The 24,346-nt window shown below is 47.6% G+C and overlaps 1 protein-coding gene across 4 annotated transcripts; it reads right to left on the bottom strand.

The window, feature by feature from the left end:
• Positions 1 to 430: 430 nt before the first annotated feature.
• LOC144936766 (lysosomal protective protein-like) lies at positions 431 to 24,346 on the bottom strand. Of its 4 annotated transcripts, none has more exons than XM_078863887.1 (15): positions 24,213 to 24,345; positions 23,151 to 23,327; positions 21,503 to 21,614; positions 20,875 to 20,925; positions 20,383 to 20,469; positions 19,641 to 19,796; positions 16,461 to 16,552; positions 14,656 to 14,740; positions 14,344 to 14,435; positions 13,721 to 13,799; positions 11,920 to 12,071; positions 9,237 to 9,312; positions 8,284 to 8,373; positions 3,486 to 3,584; positions 431 to 863 (listed from the first exon to the last, which is right to left on the bottom strand). In XM_078863887.1, exons 2-15 carry the CDS (start codon positions 23,318 to 23,320, stop codon positions 780 to 782), a joined length of 1,425 nt encoding a protein of 474 aa, XP_078720013.1. In that variant the 5' UTR covers positions 23,321 to 23,327; positions 24,213 to 24,345; the 3' UTR covers positions 431 to 779. The 4 variants fall into 4 exon arrangements, with proteins under 4 accessions (XP_078720013.1, XP_078720011.1, XP_078720012.1 ...); XM_078863885.1 differs by lacking the exon at positions 24,213 to 24,345 and adding an exon at positions 23,785 to 24,199; XM_078863886.1 differs by lacking the exon at positions 24,213 to 24,345 and adding an exon at positions 23,935 to 24,199.

Genomic DNA, 24,346 nt, shown 5'->3' with positions numbered 1-24,346 from the left:
ACCTACGTGACTTTACCGAAAGAACCAAAGAGTATGGATTCCTGCAGTCACGAAAGCTTCAAATCATAAATATATATTCTGCTGTTTTCCACTTGTGTCCTGTCAACAAAGAAGTTAGTCAACCGATGTATGAAATGTTAATACGGAAAACAAATACATCTATCAGTAAATGAGGCTTCAATCGTTATTATATTCCAAAAGGGAGACATGCTTTTAAGAATTATAGACACATTAGCCTCATATCACAAGTGTATAATTGTCAAGGTTATATTTAAAGTACACTTCGATATGAATGTAGTTTGTAGACAACATAAGCTGGCAGGTCCTCACAAAAACAACACAGGATTATAATTGGTGCACGTGGACCTAGAAGTAAGATGTACACGGTGGGATGGTAATCCACAACTTGTCCAAAGTTGAAATTTTATTGACCATTGCTCAACACACAAGTGCACGTGAAAAATACCATCTGACAGAAAACACCTGCAGTACGTACAGACTTAAACAAAAATAGTGCTGCAGTAGTGACTCAGATCTGTTTGAACATAATTACAGGAGCCTAGTAAAATATAAGAAATGACTCTGACATTTAAAAAAATGCATTATGGTTATTATGCATAAGGCTCGGTTAAAGTTGAAACTTATTATGACAGATTCAAGATTGATCAAGATTAAGGAAGTAATTGGACAAGCTTTCGAACATCAAGGCCCAAATGCAGCAACATGTTCCAGCTTGGAAAATCTAGCAGCATGCGGCCGGTGCTGGCCTTTGACTGGAATCAGAAGGGCTGCTTCTGAATGAAGTGTGAGAACATCGTGTAGGCTGCACGGGGGTTGTCCGTGGGCACCATGTGGCCTGCACCCTGGGGTAGAGACATTCGCACACGCGCCGAGCGTTAATCTGCACAGTGACATGGATGTACGGTACTCCAATGCAGGGTAGCTCAGTGAGTGTGCACCGTCAGTGACGCAATGGTACGAGACAACCACGCACTCGAGATACGCAAGCTGCACCTATTGTCACAACATTAACTTTCCTTGTACAAGTGTAAATACTCCCTCACATATAAAGTAGATGGGTTTCAGATGAGGCCATATGTCATCATATTTCACCATAACGGTTTCCAATTATATTGACATAAGACAGGTCACAGTCTGACAAAGTACGGTGTTTTGCACATCCCTTCAGTTTTTTAACATTCACTTTACAAGACACCTTGCACCAAGGCCGCCGCTAGCATCTACGAGTTCATGACTGGAACCCTGAGGCTCCAAATGATGCTTACATTGTCATCACAATGCACGCCGAGGGTAAATCACGGTAACCAATTAAAAAATGCACCCATGTCCTGTGCTTTGAGGGTTCTTTGTTATTTTATGCTCGTCTTTCAGAGCCAGGTGACAGCGACTTAATGAGCAGTGTGGAGGGCCCTGAGAGCACCAATGAGTTTTGTCAGGGGGCACTTGTCAACAATATGCTACTTGGTCTATCGCCAACTACATCCACAGAGTGGGTTGTCGTCATGTTGGCCCCAGATGTGGAGATTGGCTGCACATGCCCAGTATGGAACCTCTTGAGCAGGGCCCATGCCTGGAGTGGCAGGTCAAATCCAGGAAGATGAACGTTGGGGTCAGCGACGAGGCAGTGGTTCTTAATGTCTTGCATGGACCAATCCTCAAGCCACCTTGGTACCACTGACAAGACCCGGTACGGCACGTTGGTCCACACGTGGTGCCTCAATGACAAGCGGGCTCGTCGATGGTTGAAAATGTTCAGGTGTAGCTGGAGACTTGTATCTGCACGAATCTTCTCCAACATTGGCCACTGCCACTTCATGACAAATGCGAGGGGAAGCCGATGTTGCTCAGCACCGGCAGCCAAGGCAGTGGGGTGGGCTGTAGTGTCCTTGTGGTTAAATGCGGTTGGATGTCAACCATCTTTGTGAGTGACGACTAACACCAGACTGGTGCACAAGACTCGGCGGTAGCAGAGCAAAGGGCGACAGCAGTTGTGTGAAGCGTCTGTGTGCCTGCACCCCAGGTTAAGCTGGCCAGTTTGCCGAAGGGGTTCTTACTTATTGTCACATTGGCTTCCGTCTTCTTCAGGTGGTCTTGGAATGTGAGAGACCTGTCTAATGTCATGCCGAGGTATACTGGAAGAGTCTCATGTTTCAGGCACTGCCTATTTAGGAGAATATTTAATTCACAGCTTCGCTAGCATTGTGAAAATGAAACACGCTTGACACCGTTTTGCATCACCCTCGGTTAAGGGTGCAATCTGCTTCAGCATTTGGCCAGTTTGACCATGTCGGTCTTCAAGACATTCTCAAGTTCTGAGCATGTGTATGCCCGTGTGCCATGGCAGATGTCGTTGCCATAGATCAACTTTCATGATTACGTGGGTGGAAAGTCATTGGTGGAGAGGTTCAACAGAGACTAAGCATGTAGCCCTGTGGTAGGCTGTTGACTTGCCATTTCCACGTTATTACTCTGTTCCCCATATGTATCCTGAACCGCTTGTCTTGAAGTAGCAGATCAATGGTGTCCACTGCCCACCATGGCAAGACTCTGCATATTTTAACCAGGCCAGTGTGCCAGACCATGGAGGTAGCTGTCGGGTCGATAAATACAGCTCCTGTTTTCAGGTTTTTTTTCTGGAAGCCGTGATCGATGACTGTTGTCAGTGTCTGGGACTAGGTCGCAAGGACTACGTCCTCCTTGAAATCAGCCTGCTCCACATGGAAAATATTTTCCACTTCTGGGGATATGCACTGAAGTACAAAATGCCCCAGAATCTTGAGGCACACAGCCAGCAATGACATTTGGCGATATATTGCCCAATTGTGTAGGGCTTTTCCTAGTTTTTGACATCCGCTAGATCCTTTGTAGCCTCCTTTCGTTGGGCACCCATGTGATCCAATTGACCAACGACTTCCATTGAAATGTTATCATAGCCTGTGGTTGTGCCAGATTTTAGAATGCACAGTACCTTGTCTAGTTCCGTGATTGTGAAAGGTTCCAGATGGATCTGATTGGGGCTTCTCCAGTTGTAGTGTTGTTATTTATTGTGAGGCTGCTGTTTAACAAGCTTCTCCATTGAGGCCCTTGCGACACCTAGCAAGTAGTAGGCAACTTTGTTTCGAATTACCAAGCTAATGGCTTGGAGCTGGTGGTTGCTGAGCTGCGCCAATACACCAACTCAGGTTCCAGTACCCAGAATGAGTGCTTTGAGGGTAATGTTTTTAAACTCTTCTATGGGATGTGGCACACACTACACATAGCCACTTACGACTGTGACATTTATGAGGGATGCCTCTGCATTACACATTGTTTAGAGGTGACACTTTGCACCCTGTAACTTCCTAGTACAACATCTCTGTACATGTGCAAACAATGCAAAAACACCACACTGCATAGACCGCAAGTTTCCCACATGAAAGGGCTTTTGATAGGGCAGTCACACGATGGGGTGGCTGGGAGAGTACCTTGACGGTGAGGAAGGCAAGGTTGGAGAACTCCTTGACAAAACCGGCGATTTGGCTGCTGCCATCCTCAAAGAGCCACGGCCGCCTCTCCACTGTCACCTGCACACACCGACGCAGCCCGGGGTTCAGTGGAGCCGCACACCGCTCCGGAGACACAGCTCCACACCTCACACAAACGGTTCTTGCACCATCATCCACATTGCAAGGATTCGCTTGAATGAATGAGCACTTCAGAATACTTCTTTACGAGAATGTACTCTAGCCGTAACAGTTGCAGGTGTTGTAAAAATTACTCTTAATTAAAGATTTTAGAAGGTTGAGACTGGGGGCATATTTTAGCGTCTGAAAAAACCATTCCATGTTACAGCAGCTCTGTGTCTTCAGGTTTTTCTTGAAGGGACAGTTAGAGTGCTATAATTTTTGGACTGAAGAGCATACTTCACATGAATCACTGTATTTGTTTGCACTGGAATCTAATAGGTGCCTCCCATTTGATACAAACTCAAAGCAAGAGGTACTTTACTTTTACCCACGTTCTTAGTTTCGCGAGCTATGCCACACCCAGATGCCAGCTGAAGGTATCCGAGATTTGCTTCCCACCCCTGACCACAAACAAGATGGCATCACCGCCTCTGTATAGCCCTTTCCTTGCTCTTTTGTCATGGAAGACGGTTTTTAGTGGCTTTTCATGCAAACTAGTCGTCTGGCATCATGGCCCCCGAATACCCCTCAAAGTACATTACTTTCATATAGCCACCGTATCGGCAGTGATGAGCATTGCCTTGGCATGCGGCAACACAGGGCCACGTGTTTATGGCCTACGGCACTGGGCCTCCTGCTTTATGTGACATAATCAGAGACCAAACGAGGGAATTACAACCACAAACATACGAATGTCAAATACGCAGTCACAATGTGAACAAAGCTGTCAACACCCACAGGAATGTTACAATAACACAGTATCGTGTTAAAAAAAAGTCGTGCGTATGTATACAATGTACAGCATTACAATGTGTACTTCAACACATATCATCATCATCCCACTATACATTCCACATGCCAAACTTGAAGAAGTAATCTGCCCTTCACAGTATGAAAGAGAGGAAGCTTCTAGACCAAATGGAATACCTGTGGAAATCATGAAAAGAGTGAGACCAGCTTTAGATCAAAATTATTGGACATATTTACTCAATGTTTAAACAGAGACGAAATTACATTAACTGTGGAATGATGCTTTTATCAATATTTTGTCAAAAATAAAAAAATACCGATTTTAAGAATGACCTTTTGGCCTCATTCCACATACGTAAATTGTTTTGACAATTTAGAGGTCAACCAATCACATCCAGAAAAGCTGCATTACCACTGATTACAACCATATTCTAGAAAACACAAATTAATATCAAACGCTATAATACCTGGCTTCTGCAGACAATGAAACAGCAACTGATTCAATGGTAACTGATGCAGTCATCCCGGGCCTCACAAACCAAGGCCTGAATACACAAACATAGAAAATATCAAACTATTTGTAAAGATGGAACAGCTACACTGCACTTGTCTGCAGAAAGAAAATGAGTAAAGAGTGAGACAAAGCCATATGCTCTCAAGACAACTTTTCTCGGTGCCATTTGAAGAAACTATGAAAATTATATTAAAGAAATCAAGTCTTAGGCAATGGAGAAAAGTTTGAAACATCTCAGATTTGCTGATGACATAGTCACTGTTACAACAACAATACCAAATGAAAATAAACTAGAGGAAATTAATGAATAACTTCACAAAAGGCTGCAAAGTTAAATCTAAACGTGAGAAAAACAAAAGTAACGCAAAACAAGTTCTGTCAAATGAGAATCATTTGTGGAGGTACACAACTATTTTATAAACATTGCGATTATTGAAGGCAGACCCGGATCAACATGAAGAAGTAACGAGGACAGGAAAAGTCGGTTGGAGTGCTTCTGGAAAACGTAAGTGAATAATGCAAAGCAATATACCAATGTGCCGAAATAAGTATAGCGTTAAACAGTGCATGTTGCCTGGCACGATTTGTGGATTGAAACATGGACACTGAGAAAGACGGTGGAACAAAAACTGAATGTGCACAAAGGGTGGAGAGATGCACGTTGGGATTGCACTTGAAGACAGAAAGAGGAACATGAATCGGAGACGACGTGAAACATCATGTTGCCTTTAGAGAAAGGTAATCTGGTTTGACTAGAAGACAGCGCTACGAGGCATGAGGGCTGATGGACACGGCTGGTGGCAGCATGGAAACTAGAAGGAGGAAACAAGCCCCACAGTATGGCCACCATGGAGATGTAGCGATAAGACCTAGATGGGGTGTGGCATTGAAAGGCCATTAGGGATGGTGCTGATGTGGGGATGCCTTCATCCAGCCGTGGATTGACCATGGCCATTGATGATACATTTTAGTGTAGTAAAGTTAGCCACTTGTTATTAAATTGTACTTAAAAAACCCCACTCCTGCACTTTCACTCACTCATGTATTGAAATGACAACGTGCAGTCAGAAGACATGGTGGAAGAGTGCACAGCAGAGAGCGATAGGCAGCATTACACGGTGCATGCTGGGATTAAGCATTGCTGCAAGAGCCTCTTACGACTGTCCATCATGAGCTGTGATGTCCTGCAGAAGCAGATCATTAGTGCGTCTGTCCCCGTGAAATCCACACACTCGTGAGCTCGCTTACAGACACTAATCCCACTGCGCACGGCTTCGCTCACTCCACAGCGCCAGCCCTGACTGACAGCCAGCGTCTCTTGTTACGGGTTCACAAGCGACACGACGCGGCGCAGAGACCACGGACTGGGAGCGTGCGGCGGAGCGACCGCCCTGGTGCTGCACGTCTCCCAACTCCTGACTGCCCCCCCCGAAATCCATTTCAACAAACACAGCTGTGTAAAGCCCTGTCATCGGTGTGAGTATTGAAAGTAAAAGGTCATCACGAGGTCAAATCACCATCTCTTGAACCACTAAAGTGGCTCTGACCACTCTGACCCTCTGGCCGCTGAGGCCGTAACGACACAGTCTAGACGGTGGATTAAGCCAAGAGGCTGCCGCCATTATGCGCTTTAGGTACAAGGGCATCTGAAAGCGGGGCTGCGATCGAACAGGTGGGAGGGTGTGTGGGTGGCCACAAGGCAGCCAGCGGCCAGGAGCAAACTCATTAGTGAATGGCTTTGACTTGGTGACCTGACCTCAACAGGCTGGGTGTTTTGGAAATGAAGGCAATGTAATTTATGACAGATAAATCTGTTTCACACAAGGCATGAGAACAACCCCTTCCCCCTGCACAATTTATTTAGAGGATGAAGAACTTCAGTCCTGAGTGGTGCACAAAAGGGAACCATTATTACAAACACCACGACATAGTCACGTGTGTATGTGACTCTTAGTATATATATGTGCATATGTGTGCGTGTGTATTTTACGTGAGTGGTGGAGTAGTCAGCGCATGATGCTTGTCACGGAAACCTTTGGTCGATTTCCCTGCCAGTCACAACATCGGTGGCAAGTGAAATCCGAACTTGTTCCTGGACCTTCCCTAGGTTGACTTAGCCATAAATTGAGCAGAGTGTAACCATCAGATCTGCTGTTCAAACCACTATCTTGCGTGCTGTACCTAGTTTAATAGGTGCTCGCTAACAGTTTTTGCCCAAAAACTAAGAGGCTATATTGAATATTTATCATTAAAATAGTCAATTAATTAATAAAAATGCGTGAGGTATGGTTGAGAATTGAGATCCTGGTTGGAAGTTAATAAAACCCATCATCCCTCCCGGGATGATAACATGAGGAATGTTGCTGGCCGGCTTTGAGTAGGATTTACAAGATTCGGCACAACAGGTGTCCCTCGATTCATGAAAGGGATGTATTCGTCAAAAACCACGCGTAAAACGAAATTTCGTGAATCGGAACGGCTTTTCCCATAAATTTAATACAAAAAATTAGGGATATATTTCAGACACCCATTGCTATATCACTTTTCACAAAAAAAATAAAGAACAGAAATATTAAAACGATTGAATAATAATGAATAAACCTTACATAATTAACCTTCTCAGGGAACTCACCAAAAGATCAGCATGTTTGAATAAGTAGAAAGGTGATGTGGAGGTGTCACTGTTGCACTGTAGGGACACCGTGACGCCGTCGCGGATGGATGACGCAGCCTCCTAGGTGCTTCTGGTTTGATCTCGTGGCGCTTGCCGCGGGACATTTTGTAAACTGAACATTTGTGAAATGAAGGATGCCTGTACCACGAAGGTACACGGTACGCCTATACCAGCGGTGGCCAAATGGCATCTCCCAAGCCGCATGTGGCTCTAATCCACCATATGCGGCTCTATCAAAGGGACATAATCTAGAATGTACCATCACAAGAGCAAATAATAATTAATTAAAGTTGTACGAGTGGTATCATATTATCGACACACTTGCCTCTGCAGAACTCATGGTTTTTAGGGCTCTTGGTCTGTTACAGGTTGGCTACCCCTGGCCTATACTGTACACGATAACCACCTTAACGTGGGTACAGATACAATGATATGGCTATGCTTCCAAGAATGGGACACGGTGGGTACACCAGCATTACTATGGGTGAACGAACATGACTGGCTGTACCGATATGACGACTGCAACTGAACTAAATGTTCAGCTGCGAGGCCTAATGCTACACAAACATCGCGACGCGACACAGCATGCCGTGCAGTGTGCGTCGCGTGCTATGTTCCAAGGAGGTCGTCCCACATGATGCTGTGTGGTGTGTCACCACCTTCTGCTGCAGCGACTCCACGAACCACTCCTCCCCCAGGAAGTTGCAGGCCATGTCCACGTCCCCGTTGTAGAAGAGGATCCGGTATTTCTGTCAGACATTACCACCCCAGTCATGTGGAAATGATCGAGACTCATAAACGTTGCGGGTATTAAGAATTACCTTCTAATTATTATGTCTATGGCCATTATTATCACCAAAATAAATTAACAAATAACACACTTTCAGCCCATGTATCTCTCTTCAAATTAAAACTCAAAGTATCTTCTCAATACATCTCATTGGCCACATGGCCAATGGATCAGTTTCAACACTTGGCATCTCATCAGCAGTCAGGCTTGCCTGAACCAATGTTGGTAAGTTGGCAGATGTTTTTGGCAAGGATGCTCTCTAGGTTTAGTTTTATAAAAAAAAACTACAACACAAAATCATCAGAAGTGTTGTGGAGAATATAACTAGACAAGAAGACAACTTTCTTCCTTCCCATATCTGTCCCTGCACATATAAAAATAAAAGCATTTGTACACACTTGTCGTCATAAACAATTATAAAAAGTGAGAATAGGTTTTCCACTTTTTTCTGGCAACAAAACAGTTGTTAAGATGTTAAAACACCAAACTGAAACCTTTTACAAGGAATCATGACTGCATTAACCACAACACTTGTGGTCATAATGCAAATAAAAAAACATACTCTGATAAGATATGCATTGTCTTTGAAACTGATTGGTCCACACCAGAGACAGCTTTCTTTGGAGCCTCGTCTCAAAACGGTGTTAGACCAGAGGACACCAAAAGGCGAAAGGGTGAATAGTCTTGTTCGGCCTCATTGAGCCCCAGATTCACAAGTGAATGAAGATACGGTCTTAGGCCCTCACGATTTCCACATCCCATGGCTCGAGGGCCCCCACCCATTTCCTCCCTCCCCTCCACAAGAGGCTGCTGCTGCCGTACCAGGGCTCCGAGCAGCTTGAGGTAGTGGTCCTTCATGCTCGTGTAGGTGGACTGATAGCGCGAGCCAACTTCTGCACTGTAAGAACAAAGAACATTAACACATTCTTGAGCTCTTCACTCCTGTTGAACACTGCTTACAAATAGCATTTGTGCACAATGACACAGAAAACCACATATTCAAAGAAAGCGTGTTTATGGGTTTGGGCCAGGCAGAAGTTTGATGCCAAATTTCTTGTCAATAACCTGACAAGGTTGTGACATTTACAAATATTCATATGTGCCAATGTATTTGCAAAGAAAAAATATATATTTTAAGTTAAAAGCACAAATTATGGTAAATTTGGAAAATATAACAAGTTACATTTATTTTATTTCAGTAGATTACACATATAAAGTCTAAATGTTAATATTGGATACAAACGCACTTAAAACTGAACGTGGTTTCCTATTCAAATGAGCAGAGGTGGTGCTCATCTCCCAATTACAGCCCTGAGCCAAGGGTGGAAATTCCACATTTATATGACGGGGGCAAGGCTATCCACAGGAAAATCACTGTTGGTTTCCCCACAAGTGGTACTCATTTGATAGACCCCAGAGGGATGGCAGCCAGTGTCATCCTTCAAGATTTTAACTCACAACCTTTAAATTACAAACCACACACACACACGGGTATGTGTATACACAGACAGCGCTCTGAGAGTGAACGTGATGGCAGGCGGTGTCGCCGGCACGCTGGCGACAGACGGCTTTACCGCCGTTATCTCCGCAGCCATCAGTGCTGCGAGCGCCGCTTTGGTGTCTGGTTCCATTTACGTGCACGGCACCGGGAGGGTGTCTAGCAAGGGCGTCTGTGCGGTGGTGGGAGGAACGCTTCACACACGAGGCCTCCCATCACAATTGGACCTGTGAACCCAAGTGGAAACGATGGGAATAAAAGGCTCAGGTGAGGCGAAATGGGGCCGTTTGGGGAGTCGCCGTGACAAAGGCACCTGGCCTCGAGACCTCTCCAGAGCCGCACAAGCTACGTCACGGTCTTCCAACGTCCACATGTGGGATAGAGTGGACAGCGTGTCAACAAACACCTGCGCGTGAACTACTCAGACAATGAACCGCAATTTAAAACATGTACATCTGTGTTTCCTCGCATGAACGATTACTGGGATTTCAGAACAAACGGGGTGGGCGACTCCCACCGCGACTCACTGCGCCCAACTCGCAGAACTCGTCCGGCCAGATGTGGGGAACATAATTTTGTCATTTTGGCAGAGCGAGGGGCATGCATCTTCCTGCACAGCGCGGGCAGGGCAAGATGATAGTCTAGATGTTAATAGGCTGGCTCAGTCCATCATTGCCCTGATAGATAATGAGTACCACTCTGGGGATATGTCAACAGTGATTGTCCTATGCATAAACTTCATAATATTTTATTTCCGGAATATTTTTTTATAATGGAGGAATCCGATGAGCTATAAAGCTCTTTTTCACAGATGTCAAGTAGAGGCGGGTCAACAAGCAATACAAAAAACACGATATGAGTGCAAATCACTTAAAAAAATATGTACAAATAAAAGTACCAATTTTTTCTTTACCAGGTAAAGCCCACTCAGCTATTAGCGTCTTTTTCAGAAGCGACCTGGCCACAAATGATAGCTCAACAAAGTGGCTTATCATGTAGAAATGTATAGCCACAAAGTAATACTGCTATATAAATGTAGAATTTTGTCTGCTGACTCAAGGCCGTAAAAAGGAGATGAACATTGCCTCAGTGCTCATTTGTGCAGGAAATCGGTTTTGTTAATTGTGTAATAAAGGACTCTTTCTCAGTGTCGATCTCCGTTGTCCTTTATTTGGGTTCGTAGAATCTCGCTCACACGGCGTCCTCGCACAGGCCCGCGTCTCCTCCGACGATCACTCCACAGCCACTCTGCTGCTCCGCTCTGCAGCCTCACTGCTGCTCCGCTCTGCAGCCACACTGCTGCTCCGCTCTGCAGCTAGCCTTCCACAGCCCGCTAGCCCTCTGCGTCCTGACACCGATGGCTGACGGTGCCGACGTCTCCCAACGCGTGGTGACCGCGCCACTCTCTCCGTACTGCCCAGCGTGGCCTCCTCCCGTTTCACTCCGTCTCAACTCCTCGATCCCCTTCCGGTTCTCTCCCTAAATCCTCTCCCCCACGTGACCCTAACTCCTCCCTCTCCTCACATGACCCAGACTCCGCCCCCCCTCAATCCTTGCTCGCATTACAATTGGTAGAAATTATTTTGTTTAAACGTTTCTATAACGGGAGATAATCTCAGAGGTTTAGCCTGCAGTGGGCCTGCATGGTGTCACATTGCGGGCTGCTCGGATGCTGTTGAGGTACATGCTGGGCAGCACACACAGCTGCGAATCACGCAGGGCAGTGCAATACACACGGCAGAGGTGTGGACTCGAGTCATGTGACTTGGACTCGAGTCAGACTCGAGTCATGAATTTGATGACTTGCGACTCGACTTGGACTTGCATAACAATGACTTTGTCCCACCTATGAGATGTGGACTCGAGTCATGTGACTTGGACTCGAGTCAGACTCGAGTCATGAATTTGATGACTTGCGACTCGACTTGGACTTGCATAACAATGACTTTGTCCCACCTCTGACACACGGCATGGCATACAGGGCGAAGCATACATTGTGCACAGTACCTGCATATCTCCCAGCTTGGAACGCCCGAGGGGATGTGCAGCGCACGCCGCACGTAGTCGTCGTTGAGGTAGGCGGCCATGTTGCTGGAGTTGACGCAGGGTGGGTCGAGACGCACCGGGCCGCGCTGGCTGTGAAACTTCCACAGCGCCGCCTGTGGGAGAGCGCACGCATTACCTCCCCACTCGGCCGTGAGCCCAGAGCAGATGTTCCCCTTGTCGGTACCACTTGAGACGCCATATAATCACTAATTCCAATTTGTTTACGTGGTCAATAACAGTGGATCACAGGATAACCACTCTTATATAAGCGCACAACTTTATCTATCTGTGATGAACGCTGCACTTTCTGTCGTTTTTATGCAGGGTGCGCTGCAAACCTACGCGCCCCCTGCATGAACGACGAAGAAACAGGGACTGACGTTCGATTATGTTGGAATTGATCTGCAGATGGCGGTCATCTCACACGGCCAGCTCTATGTCGCCTTATCTCAATCCCGCAATCCCAAACAGGTGAAAGTCCGCATCGAATCGAACCCCCAGCAAGGCCATCGACTTAACGACGAGAGAAAATTCACATGAAATGTCGTTTTCAATGAAGTCTTCGAGATGTAAAATCATATAAGCTTTAGTGAAGAAATAAAAGTATCTTATTCAAAACATAACACAATTCAAGGATGTTTCATTTTAAAACTTCAAAACAGAGCATCGGGTTCTTGCGTGAATGCGTCGTTCGTGTGCAATTTTATTTGTGCCTTTTCTGGCCAAAGGCCGTAAATGGTTGTGAGGGGGCGCCATAGGTGACCCCGAACAACTCCTAGTTTGAAAAGAGTGGGAAATCAAATAATTTATTCTTGTTAGCCTCCTATACATATTGGTACAACCATAACGTTTTGCTACCTAAGGGGGTGCCAGTTTCTGCTCTGGCCCCTAAACATTGAAAAGAAGTAAATAATATTTTTCTGTGCGGATTCGCACACAAACACAATACCATTTACAAAGCATCCGAATGCAACCAGAGCATTCAGACACTGACACATTCAGCATTCTACAACCCAGACTAGAACTAGCACGACGAATACACGTTTGAGGATAATAGGTGGAATTCATAATAATGCGTTTCCACTGCAAGAGGATTGGTAGTGGTGTATTCAAGTGCCATGGAAATGAGGTGCACAACAGACCTCACACTTCTGCCAACATCCGTTGATTTGTAATGCGTTCATATACAGAAAATCCAGAACCCATCAGCCTCATCCCTCAAGCGTGAGGGGCACTGCCCGTGTGAACACAATTGGATAGAATCACATCTCACTTCCATTTTAAACTTTCTGCTGTGAACATCAGTGATACGCAAACCTAGAGCAGCCAGAACATGGGGCAGTATTTTCTCCACACCTGATTTTTCCATAGCATGAACACAGTTCACAAAACAATGATCCTGAACACACATTATAGAGTTACGTGGTGAACTAGAACCCATTCATAACAGGGAGTGTCCTTGCCGATACATATCTGGCAGTTAGGCAGCATTGGTGTAATTAAGCAAATCTGACTGGTGATGACCCACTGAATGTCACAACCCATCCATAGTTTTCTTCTGTTGAAGCAATACTGCCAAGTAAAGGCACTCCCAGAAGGCCGTGTGGTCAATGGGTTGTGTAATAAAAATTTTTATATGGAGGGACAGATATGGAAGGTGTATTATCCGTTAATTCTAGAACACAGCAGTTTGCAGTTCTTCCGGTTGCAATGCTTTCCCTTTGGTTCCCACGAAAGTACAGCATGACCGCGACAGGCATACCTCGACATGCAAGTGCTGGAATTTGTGTTGACTGAAGAGAAAACGATGGTACCATGGCAAAGCCCACTCTGTCGTCCGCCTGTTGCAGACAGGTGTGAGACAATATGCAGGGAGATCAAGACGAGCACACAACAGGATTAGGGTTTATTCAAGCATTGTGGTCCCACATTTCCCTACACAAAATGCAACCGTCCGCTATTGCGATGGAAAGTGTGCGTGTGCCTGCAGCGTTCAATGGGATCAAGATGGCTGGTCACACGGTGCACCGCAAGGCCGTGACAAATGCTCAGTGGAACCGTTGTACATCCGATGATTTCACACCCCGCCAAAAGCACCACATTTTTTACTTCCCGTTGCACAAATATGTAGATTTAGAATTTAAGACGGCCCTACAAATTATTCACTTTCTCATAAAACATTTGCAGTACCTTTAGCGGTTTTAATGTTATTGGTGCGCGGCGTCCACACATTTGTTTTGAGCAGTGACAGCGACAGTGCGCAGTCCGGAGGGGTTAGGAACTACTGCACTAATCGATCAAATAACAATGCTGCAATAATAATAATGCCTTTGGGAGCCTTCTTGGCACTTCTACCTAAAACCATAAACGAGAAACGGCACTTACGCGGCAGGAGGGGGCACGCCCCCGGCACAGGGCGCGTACAGGTTGTAGATGTTCAGTCCGATGCCCCCAACCACCACAGACACTTTCTCTACCTGCAGCAGCAGCAGCAGCAGCATCAGAAGCAGATGCATCACTTGCCTGGGCAGCACACCTCGCCCAGCCACGCGCACGCACGCAAGCAAAGCCCTGAGAATTCACGGCAGTTGCAACAGCACAGCTATGGAGGGGGATTAAACCAAGGTGATCTTGTGTGCGATGGATTACAATATCTCTTCCTGAATTTGTGCCCAATACTGTGGGTAGGTGTCTCACCAGCTTGGAGCACTGCGGGTCACCAGGGCTAAAGAAGTTGCACTTTCCTTCCGAGCAGCAGTGCTGCTGCAGATTCACCCACAGGCTAGGGAGTAGGAAGGAGGAAACATTCACCTTGGACTTTAGATTCATCACTCAAGTCTATACAGCAAATACATGGGAATGAACGAGGTGTCTCCATGTCGAGTTCAATAAAGAAGCATGTGGCCATTACAGACTGTAGGGGCTACTCAGGCTGTGTAGCTGCGAAACCTTTCCATCTGCCGAGAAACACAACCCCCCCCCCGCCCTCACGCTGGACTGGAGGGTCGCAGGGAGTCGAGACAAAGCAGGCCCCCTCTGCTGCGATCACTCCATCAGCCCCAGTGCCAAGAATTTAATTTTCCCAGAGTTTGTGTCAAACGTCACTACGACATTAAGCAAAGCTATTACACTCGAAAATAAATAAATAAATGCCTTCAAATGTTTCTTTGATGTCAGTACTTACAGAAACTAAAAAAATCAATTGAAACATGCCTGGGCAGCTAATTAGGATATCTCTTAATCCAAGGCATTCCCATGGACTGTGGACTGATGGTGATTTCTGAGCTTAGGGCCGGCTCGTGTGGCTAGCGCTCCCAGGAATGCCCTTACCTTAACCCCTAATTCTAACCTTAATCTCTAACCCACTATACCTAGCCCCTAATGACTGACCCCTAACACTAGTCCAAAATGCCTTACCTTAAACCAACGAATCATCGTGACACAACAAGTACAATGTGCTGGGTGACGGTATACATTTTGGCACTGTGACACGTTCAGAATCAGAATATGTACCGTTCAAATTGCTATAACCTTTTTTTCGGAGATGTTACATTGGTTCAACAAATGTCGTAACTGTTGTTCACTATTCATGGGCATCCAAGCCGGCGTCGCAGCAGAAGAGCGAGAGGCGCGCAATCGGAAGGTTGCAATCGGAAGGTTGCAATCGGAAGGTTGCGAGTTTGAATCCTAGTTGGGGATTTGGCTCAGGCCATCATTCATTTTGGATCAATAAAATACGAACCGCTTTGTGGATATACTCGATCCCAAAAGAGAAATAAAGAGTTTACACCACTGGCACAGGGTTCTAAACAGGAGATGAGCATCAACTAAATGCTCATTTGGGCAGTAAATCCCTTAAGACTTTTTTTGGATTATTTATGAAAGTTTTCATTTCAAAAATAAAATAAACACCTTCAAAATATAGTTGATTGCGAGAGCTGCTTCAAGATGATTACTGCGGAATATAAAGAGATGTATTTACTTCATTCACTGGAGGTGATGTCATCCACAATTTGCGTGAGTAACCACGGAACCCCTACAGAAACCACACGTTACCCTCAGGGACCATATTGCCCGTGAATGCTATTTGTTAAAAACTAAAATCGCTAACATCTGAAAATCTTAACAAGCCAATGATTTGAGTGCATTGAAAGTGTTGGTTTATTGATGGGATTCCATCAGGCACGGGTGGTCGGTTTCCTTGACCCAGCAACCTCCCGCACCCCTCTCACTTCACATGCAGGGGCGTGAGCAGCAGGGGGTGTAAGTGGAGGAATGTGGTGCGGCTCCGTAATCGCTGCAATGGAGGCGAGGGTATCATCAGTGCCGCGAGGGCATCATCAGTGCCAGGAGCGCGGACGGGCAACGTAGGTGACTTCTACCGTGAAGCAGTGGGGGAAGGGGGTGGGAGCGATGAGTGTGGGGGAGTGAGGGGTGGATAGGAACGAAGGGAGGAGGGAATGTTGGGAGCTTGGAAGCAACCGATTCTAAGAGGCACTTACTCCTCCCCGATCAGTCCGTGGTAGTAGGCAAAATAAACGATGGAGTTGTCGTTGATCTCAAAGCTGGAAAGGCCATTTCCCACCGCCATTCCCTGCCAGACACACAAAGCACACACAGTACACACCATGCCATGTACACACAGCAAACACCTCACACACCATGCGACAAACATACCACCACAGCGCCTTCCTAATCAGAAACATCTCAAAACTCTCATTATCGACCTAAATCAGCCACGCCAGGTGCCATTCACTACACCAAACATCCCTCCGCAATCTAGAGAAGACAGAGGTCGACTATGCATCATGAGAAGACAGATCTATGACGATTGTAATTATTCACGTGCCAATTGCATGCGAGTTGGTCTCTTGTGAAGTGAGCAACTTGGTCAGGTGGTGCCACTGTTATAATTTATTTTGAGATAGACTCAAACAGAGGCCCACAGATTCGTGATTGTGGAGTGAGCGCGAGTGAATGTGGAGTGAATGAGTGAATGTGTAGTGAGTGTGAATGATTGAGTAGGTAGTGTGGGTGTGTAGTGAGTGATTGTGTAGTGAGCGATTATGCAGCGGGTATAAATATTGTGTAGTAATTGTGAGTGATTGTGTAGAGAGTGTGAGTGATGGTGTAGTGAACGATTACGCAGCGAGTGTAAATAATTGTGCAGTGAGTGCGAGTGTAGCGAGTGTGTAGCGAGCGAGTGGCTGTGTTGTAAGCAGTCACGTTGAAGACAGAGTCATAGACAACGCCCCTGTGGAGATGGCGGCCTTTCAAGCAATGGCCACTGCCATTATCACAGCCGCGGGGCTCCGGGAAAATGTCGTGCGTAAGCGGCGCAGTGGAAGCGGGACAAAGCGAGGTAGAGGACGGTGAGCATTGCGCTACTAAACGATCCAAGTCAGGGATGCCGGCGGCAGGAATGGCAGCCAAGTCTGGCAGCCGGGACAGGCGTAGGCGCAGGATGGCAGAAGCCAGGGCAGAAGGTTGGGTGGGGGAGAGATTACGCTTCTAAATAGACTGGTAACAAATGCCAGCACTGTATACGCACTCGGTGCTGTGAATTCCAGATCTCGGCCATCTCTCTCGTCTATATTTGAAAACGTTTTTTTTGGGGTCTCTCACAATGATAGTAAAGTGCTGCGGAGTGTCACACGCTAAAAGGCGGTGTGCCGGGCTCCACGGGGAGGGCGGCTGGGAGCCTGGCTCCAGCGTTATCCACCCGGCGCCGAAACTTGGGCCGAGACCGCGGGGGTGGTACGCAGCACCACTCTGCCCGGCCGCCCGTGCTATCGCGCTCGTGAGAGCTGGACGGCGATACGGAGCCAGAGCCTAGGTAATCTTTCTTCTCTGCTTGCACCGTAGCATGGAGCCATGGGCTGCATTGACATGAACACGCAAACGCGATAATAGAAACTGCACACTAAATGAGGCTGTTTTGTGCACTGAACACAAATGGAGTGCGTATTGAACCGATGGTGCTGAGGCCAATTAGAGCAATGGGCTATTGTAAAGAACATTTTTTAAGTCCTGGGGTCAATGCATACAACAAAGTGGGTACAATATTCCCTGAGCTTGAGTTTAAATCAGGGCCACTCAAGGGAGATGTTCACTTGAGGTGTTGAATGCCTGATATGCATGGCTTCAAAGTAGATGTATATAAAAGGGAAATTTGTGATTATGTGTGTCTGTTCAAAATGTTTAGCGTACTTCCCGACATGCAACAAACTTGAAACTTGCCATGTGGATACTTTCCAGACTGTACACCATGCAAACATTATAAAAATAGACTTTAGTATTTTTTTTGGGGGGGGGCTCAATAATGCATATATTTTGCACGGCAAGCGAGCTGTGACATCACATCTCTGTCATGTGACCCGCGCGTGCGGAAGCGTAACGGAGTGTGCCTGCTGAAGTAACGAAGCCCCCCCCCAACCCTCCGCGAGTTAAGTGCCATACAAATGTGTTGCAGGTCTAAGGCGTTCGTCGCGAAGCATTGCTTTATTATTTCAGTCGTTTACTCCCGTACGCACCCTGAAAGTTGTGTGCGTCTGCAGCAAGCGCGTGTATGTGTGCCTATGGGATCCGAGGTGGTAGTGTAGCGGTTAGCGCGCTGCGCTACGAACCCGGCGACCCGAGTTCGATTCCCGCTCACGGCCACCACCGGTGACGATTATTTTAACCGGTCCTGGGCCTCCCTTAGGTCGACTTAGCCTCAAACGACTAACTGGTGTGTTGTGTGTGAACATCGCCACTGGGGAGACAAAGGCGGCCGGGCATGGTAATCCAAGTCCCGGGCGAAGCCGGGTAGTATAGTTAAAGCATAAAAGAAAAGTGTATAGTGTGATTTGAGTGTATTCTTCTTTCAACAAATAGAGTTCAAAGAATACTGCTCACGTATTTTCAAACAATGCCTTAAAAGGAAAATATGCATGATCATCAATATTTTCCCAGCCCGTTGCCTATTATATATACCGTCTTCTAGTGCTATTGATGAACGTGTTGACTTTTTGGTTATTTGAGCTCATGCACCACTGCCACTGGAGCATCACAAACGGAACGTGCACACACACACATTGGATAATTCATCGTCACAGCCACTGGACAGGCACCTCGGATGTCACCATCTATCGCGTATGCAGCACCAATGTCACACAGCACAGCACTGATTGATGGGCCCACAGCAACACCATGCAATGTGAATGATTTATAACTGCAAGCATCTCTTTCAAAATGACATTTACAACATTTAAAATGGAGAAAACACGCATTCTTATACAAACAACACTGTAGACATGTGTGGCAAGTGAAGCAAGTGAAGCAAGTGAAGCAAGGGAGCATAGAGATGACGCAGGGAGAGGAAAGCAGAAGTGTTGTGTGAAAATAATTGAAGGCTCCGTTTCGGTTAATCAACTCTAGAATGTAGCTGGAATCTGACGTGATGAGATTTGTATCGACGAGGCCCTTGTTTAAATGCCTCGGCAACTCAAAGCGCCTAACATTTAATCTCAACCATTTTGATGTCCCGCTGTCGTCTAGCCACGGGAACTCCAGCAGCAGCTGTCCCCTTTCGATACAGGCCCTAACTAGCAACTAAGAAGAAAGGCCTCGAATGTCCCAGACTCCTTGCATCATGTGCCCTTCCTCTGTGCCCTCTGACCCCAGCATGTGCACACCCTCACCTTGAGGTTGATGCTGGGATCCTCCATGACGCGCACGGCGAGGGTGGGCAGGTAGAAGCCCGCGTAGCTCTCCCCCGTCAGGTACAAGTCGTGTTTGCTCCACTCCGGGAACTTTGCAAAGAAGCTCTTCAGCGCCAGGTAGTTGTCCATGGACACCTGTGAGCAGGCAGCAGAGGAGGACGACGCCGACAAGAGCTGTGGGATGAGTCGGAAAAGCCTTCGAGTGTGCTGGCCGACACTGCGCTATTGTTACTGGATTTAATTGGACATGCTATGCCTTGTTTTGTATTTTATTTGTTCACGCAGGTAAGAAATAATCAGCCTTAAGTTGTTTTACAAGAATGGACCTTGGAGAAAAAAAGAAAACTACAGAATCGTAGACAATGAGTAGCAAACACGTTTGGAGGAAAACAATATTCAAGTCATGAGCCGCTCAGGTAACACTGGCAGCAGGTAACACAGAAATATAATACAGCAACTGGAAAAGGGTTCCCTCAGCACACGTGTGAGAAAAGTAAAAGGCAAAAGTGTTGAGCAAATATGATGAAGTGGTGATGTTAGTATGATAGTGTTGAAAATAGAGATTTTGAGTGACATATAACACAATATAGATGTGGATTGTTGATATTGAGTGATGTGTGATGCTGTTTCGCTGTTAAATGTTAAACCCATTGATTGTAAATACTGAGGCAGAGTGAGATAAGCATAATTGGTAGATCGATCGTGGGTGGTGTCGGGAGACCTGGTCATCGCCGGTCGTGTAGTTCTTGTCGGCCGAGTAGGAGAAGCCCACTCCGGCTGGGGCCTCAAGGTAGAGCACGCTGGAGATCTGGGCAAAGGAGAGCACGGGTACAAAGGGCGAGTTCCTTCCCAACATTGGGTGTGTTTGCTGGTGGACTACGTGTGTGAGCGTGTGTGAGCGTGTGTGAGCGTGTGCGCGCGTGTGCAAGCGTGTGTGCGCGCGTGTGCGAGCGTGTGTGAGCATGTGTGCGAGCGTGTGTGAGCGTGTGCGAGCGCGTGTGCGAGCGTGTGTGAGCGTGTGTGAGCGTGAGCGTGTGTGAGCGTGTGTGCGAGCGTGTGTGCGAACGCGTGTGTGAACGCGTGTGCGAGCGCGTGTGCGTGTGCGAGCGCGTGAGCGTGTGTGCGCGCGAGCGTGTGTGCGTGGGTCGCTGCGGTGCCGACGTTAGAAGCGGACGGCGTCGTGGTGCCGAGCTCGGCGTTGGGCTCCGCTCACCTTGTTCCAGGCATACGGATTGTAGAGCAAAGACACCCCATCAGGTTGTACCTGCCAATCACATGCACAACTGTGAATGGGGTGGTATCTTATCATAGATTTAGTCTTATAAATTACAATGTTTCACCTGGATAATACCTTGCAATGGAACATTTTGTTTGCAGGGGTGTAAATTGACGAGTACATAGCAAACATGGAATGACACGTACACAACCAATTCATCTGTAACTTGTTCAGTTTGCATACATTTACAAGCGAATTCAGATGTGCAAACTGCCGTTACATGTACACTATTCTTCAGCTGTAATGATTGTAAACGTTGCGGGATGATGTTCCATAAGTTGAGACTGGCGGCATATTGAAATGTGTCTGGGAGATCGTTCTGTGTTGAAGCAGCTCTCTATCTCAGAGAGCTGCTGATTTGCCTCTTAATGCAGAACATAGTTGAATTGTTATGATTTGGGATCCGAGGGCATAGTTATTGTTGGAGTAAAATGATAGTTGTTTTGCGTTTTATTAAGGAGGGGCATTTAAATGTATACATGTGTACTTAATTATTTCCCATTTTCTAGCACCAGACCACTCAGGAAAGTCTGACTCGGAGCAGCGGCTGCCTGTGGGGTCATACCAGGTAGGGTCCGTGTTCTGCCAACAGCCCCTCCATGGAGCTACAGCCGGGGCCTCCGTTCAGCCACAGAACCAGGGGGTCCTTGGAGGGGTTACTCTGAGACTCCACAAACCTCGGACACACATGCACACACGTAACTATACATACCTGCACGCACATGGGCACGGAAGCACTCGTGTACCACAAGAAGTCGCTATTTGCCATCAAGTGATTGTGACATCACGCCAGCGCTTGTTCTAGGCTACATGCACTTTGAGACGGTGTAAAATGTTGAAGGCTCACTGGCAGCAAGTCACAGGGCAAGCCCATGTGTAATAATTTGACTGAGATGGCTGGCACCACGTGTGCTTCCCACTGCGTCAACTGGTTAAACGCCATGCACACACGAGCACACACGAGCACAGACACCGGAAGTGAGACCCGAGCGAGACTGCATCGTGAATGAGGAGCCACTGGTGTGCGGCCACCTCAGCTGTCGCATGTCAATGCTGACATGGTCCTCACATGGTCCTCACACGTGCACAGCGACAACTGAAGCATGACAACTGCACCCTCGGACTCGGCAATGCCGGTTTTCGTTTTCATTGACATGCTCAAAGTATTTTTTACAAATAGAATTTGAACTCACAACCTTCCGATTGCAAGTCTGCGTGAATGAGTGATTGACACTCGCTCACCAGTAGTGCAGGTGAATGAGTGATTGACACTCGCTCACCAGTAGTGCAGGTGAATGAGTGATTGACACTCACTCACCAGTGGTGCAGGTGAATGAGTGATTGCTACTCACTCACCAGTAGTGCAGGTGAATGAGTGATTGACACTCACTCACCAGTGGTGCAGGTGAATGAGTGATTGACACTCGCTCACCAGTAGTGCAGGTGAATGAGTGATTGACACTCACTCACCAGTGGTGCAGGTGAATGAGTGATTGACACTCACTCACCAGTGGTGCAGGTGAATGAGTGATTGACACTCACTCACCAGTGGTGCAGGTGAATGAGTGATTGACACTCACTCACCAGTGGTGCAGGTGAATGAGTGATTGACACTCACTCACCAGTGGTGCAGGTGAATGAGTGATTGACACTCACTCACCAGTAGTGCAGGTGAATGAGTGATTGCTACTCACCAGTAGTGCAGGTGAATGAGTGATTGACACTCGCTCACCAGTGGTGCAGGTGAATGAGTGATTGACACTCACTAACCAGTGGTGCAGGTGAATGAGTGATTGACACTCGCTCACCAGTGGTGCAGGTGAATGAGTGATTGACACTCACTCACCAGTAGTGCAGGTGAATGAGTGATTGCCACTCGCTCACCAGTAGTGCAGGTGAATGAGTGATTGACACTCACTCACCAGTAGTGCAGGTGAATGAGTGATTGACACTCACTACCAGTAGTGCAGGTGAATGAGTGATTGCCACTCACTCACCAGTAGTGCAGGTGAATGAGTGATTGCCACTCACCAGTAGTGCAGGTGAATGAGTGATTGCCACTCACCAGTAGTGCAGGTGAATGAGTGATTGACACTCACTCACCAGTAGTGCAGGTGAATGAGTGATTGACACTCACTCACCAGTAGTGCAGGTGAATGAGTGATTGACACTCGCTCACCAGTGGTGCAGGTGAATGAGTGATTGACACTCACCAGTAGTGCAGGCGCTTGGTGCCGGACGCGTCGAGGTAGCCCGAGTAGTGGCGGAAGGCCGGCTGCTTGGCCAGGCCGGGCAGGTAGGAGATCTCATCCTCCACAGGCGCCGCCAGCACCAGCACGCCCGCACTGGCCCCCAGCAGCAGCAGCAGCAGCATCATCGTCATCGTCGTCCTATTGACAAGGGCGCGGGCTCCGTGTTATTCCGTGGCGACTCACGGCCATGGCACACGCACTGCCTGCTGGTTCACTCCTCTGGGGCATTCTCCTACAAAACTTCACAAGACTCCGCTGGCGATATCGTCTTCCGCCAGTGATCTGGCGACAGACGTGGTTAGGGGCCATCCATTTAGTCCGTACGCATGAAGGGGGGATGGGGGTAACCCAAACGCGTAGCTTGCGTATGGGGGGGGGTCTACTGATAATGTGCGCATAGCAAATGGGGGGGGGGTGAAGCCTCGACAATAATTTGTCTCCAGTGGCCTTCAAATGAGTTGGATAGTCTGGCAGTGGACTATCGGTTTGCTTAAACACGTCAATATTATTATTAATCCTTGATCGTTTCTGCGTCGATTAAATATCGGCCGTTCTATAGGAAACGGGGGGGAGGGGGGGTGTGCGTCAGACGAACCTTCGCAGGTGGGGGGGGGGGTCCGTGTGCCTCCAGGGAGGGGGTGAGGGGTCAAGTTGACAGGTTTTTGCGTCCCCACTGCATATGGATGATGGCCCCTGAGTACAGGAAAGTACTGCCGAGTGTCCGTGGCTGCCTGGTGTTGTTTACCTCTCAGGGTGCCGTCTCCGCACGGACCCAGAGAGCCACGCAGCTCGTAGCCCTCACCCCAAATTCCCGAACCCAACCCCGAAGCCCACAGCTCGAACCCGAACCCCACACAACACTAGGCCGCTCGTGCCGCCCCCCGCAGCAGCAGCAGCCCCACGCCGCGTGTCGCAGCCCCCAGTGGAGCCCAGCACGGCACACGGCGAGCGGCGCACAGCGACAGGCGACGTCGCGTCAGGCGCCGCGGCGTCTACGAGCAACAGGCGGTGGTGCCCTCGCACCTCAAGCAGCAGCAGCAGCAGCAGAAGCACCTCAAACAGCAGCTCCTGAAGCAGAAGAAGCAGAAGAAGCGCCTGAAGCAGCAGCAGCAGCAGCCAGAGTCGCCGGGTCCAAAGCGGAAGCCGGGGCAGCAGCG

The sequence above is a fragment of the Lampetra fluviatilis genome, chromosome 17 (assembly GCF_964198595.1).
Source record: "Lampetra fluviatilis chromosome 17, kcLamFluv1.1, whole genome shotgun sequence".
Lineage (NCBI taxonomy): Eukaryota > Metazoa > Chordata > Hyperoartia > Petromyzontiformes > Petromyzontidae > Lampetra > Lampetra fluviatilis.
This window is presented reverse-complemented; position numbering and strand designations above follow the sequence as displayed.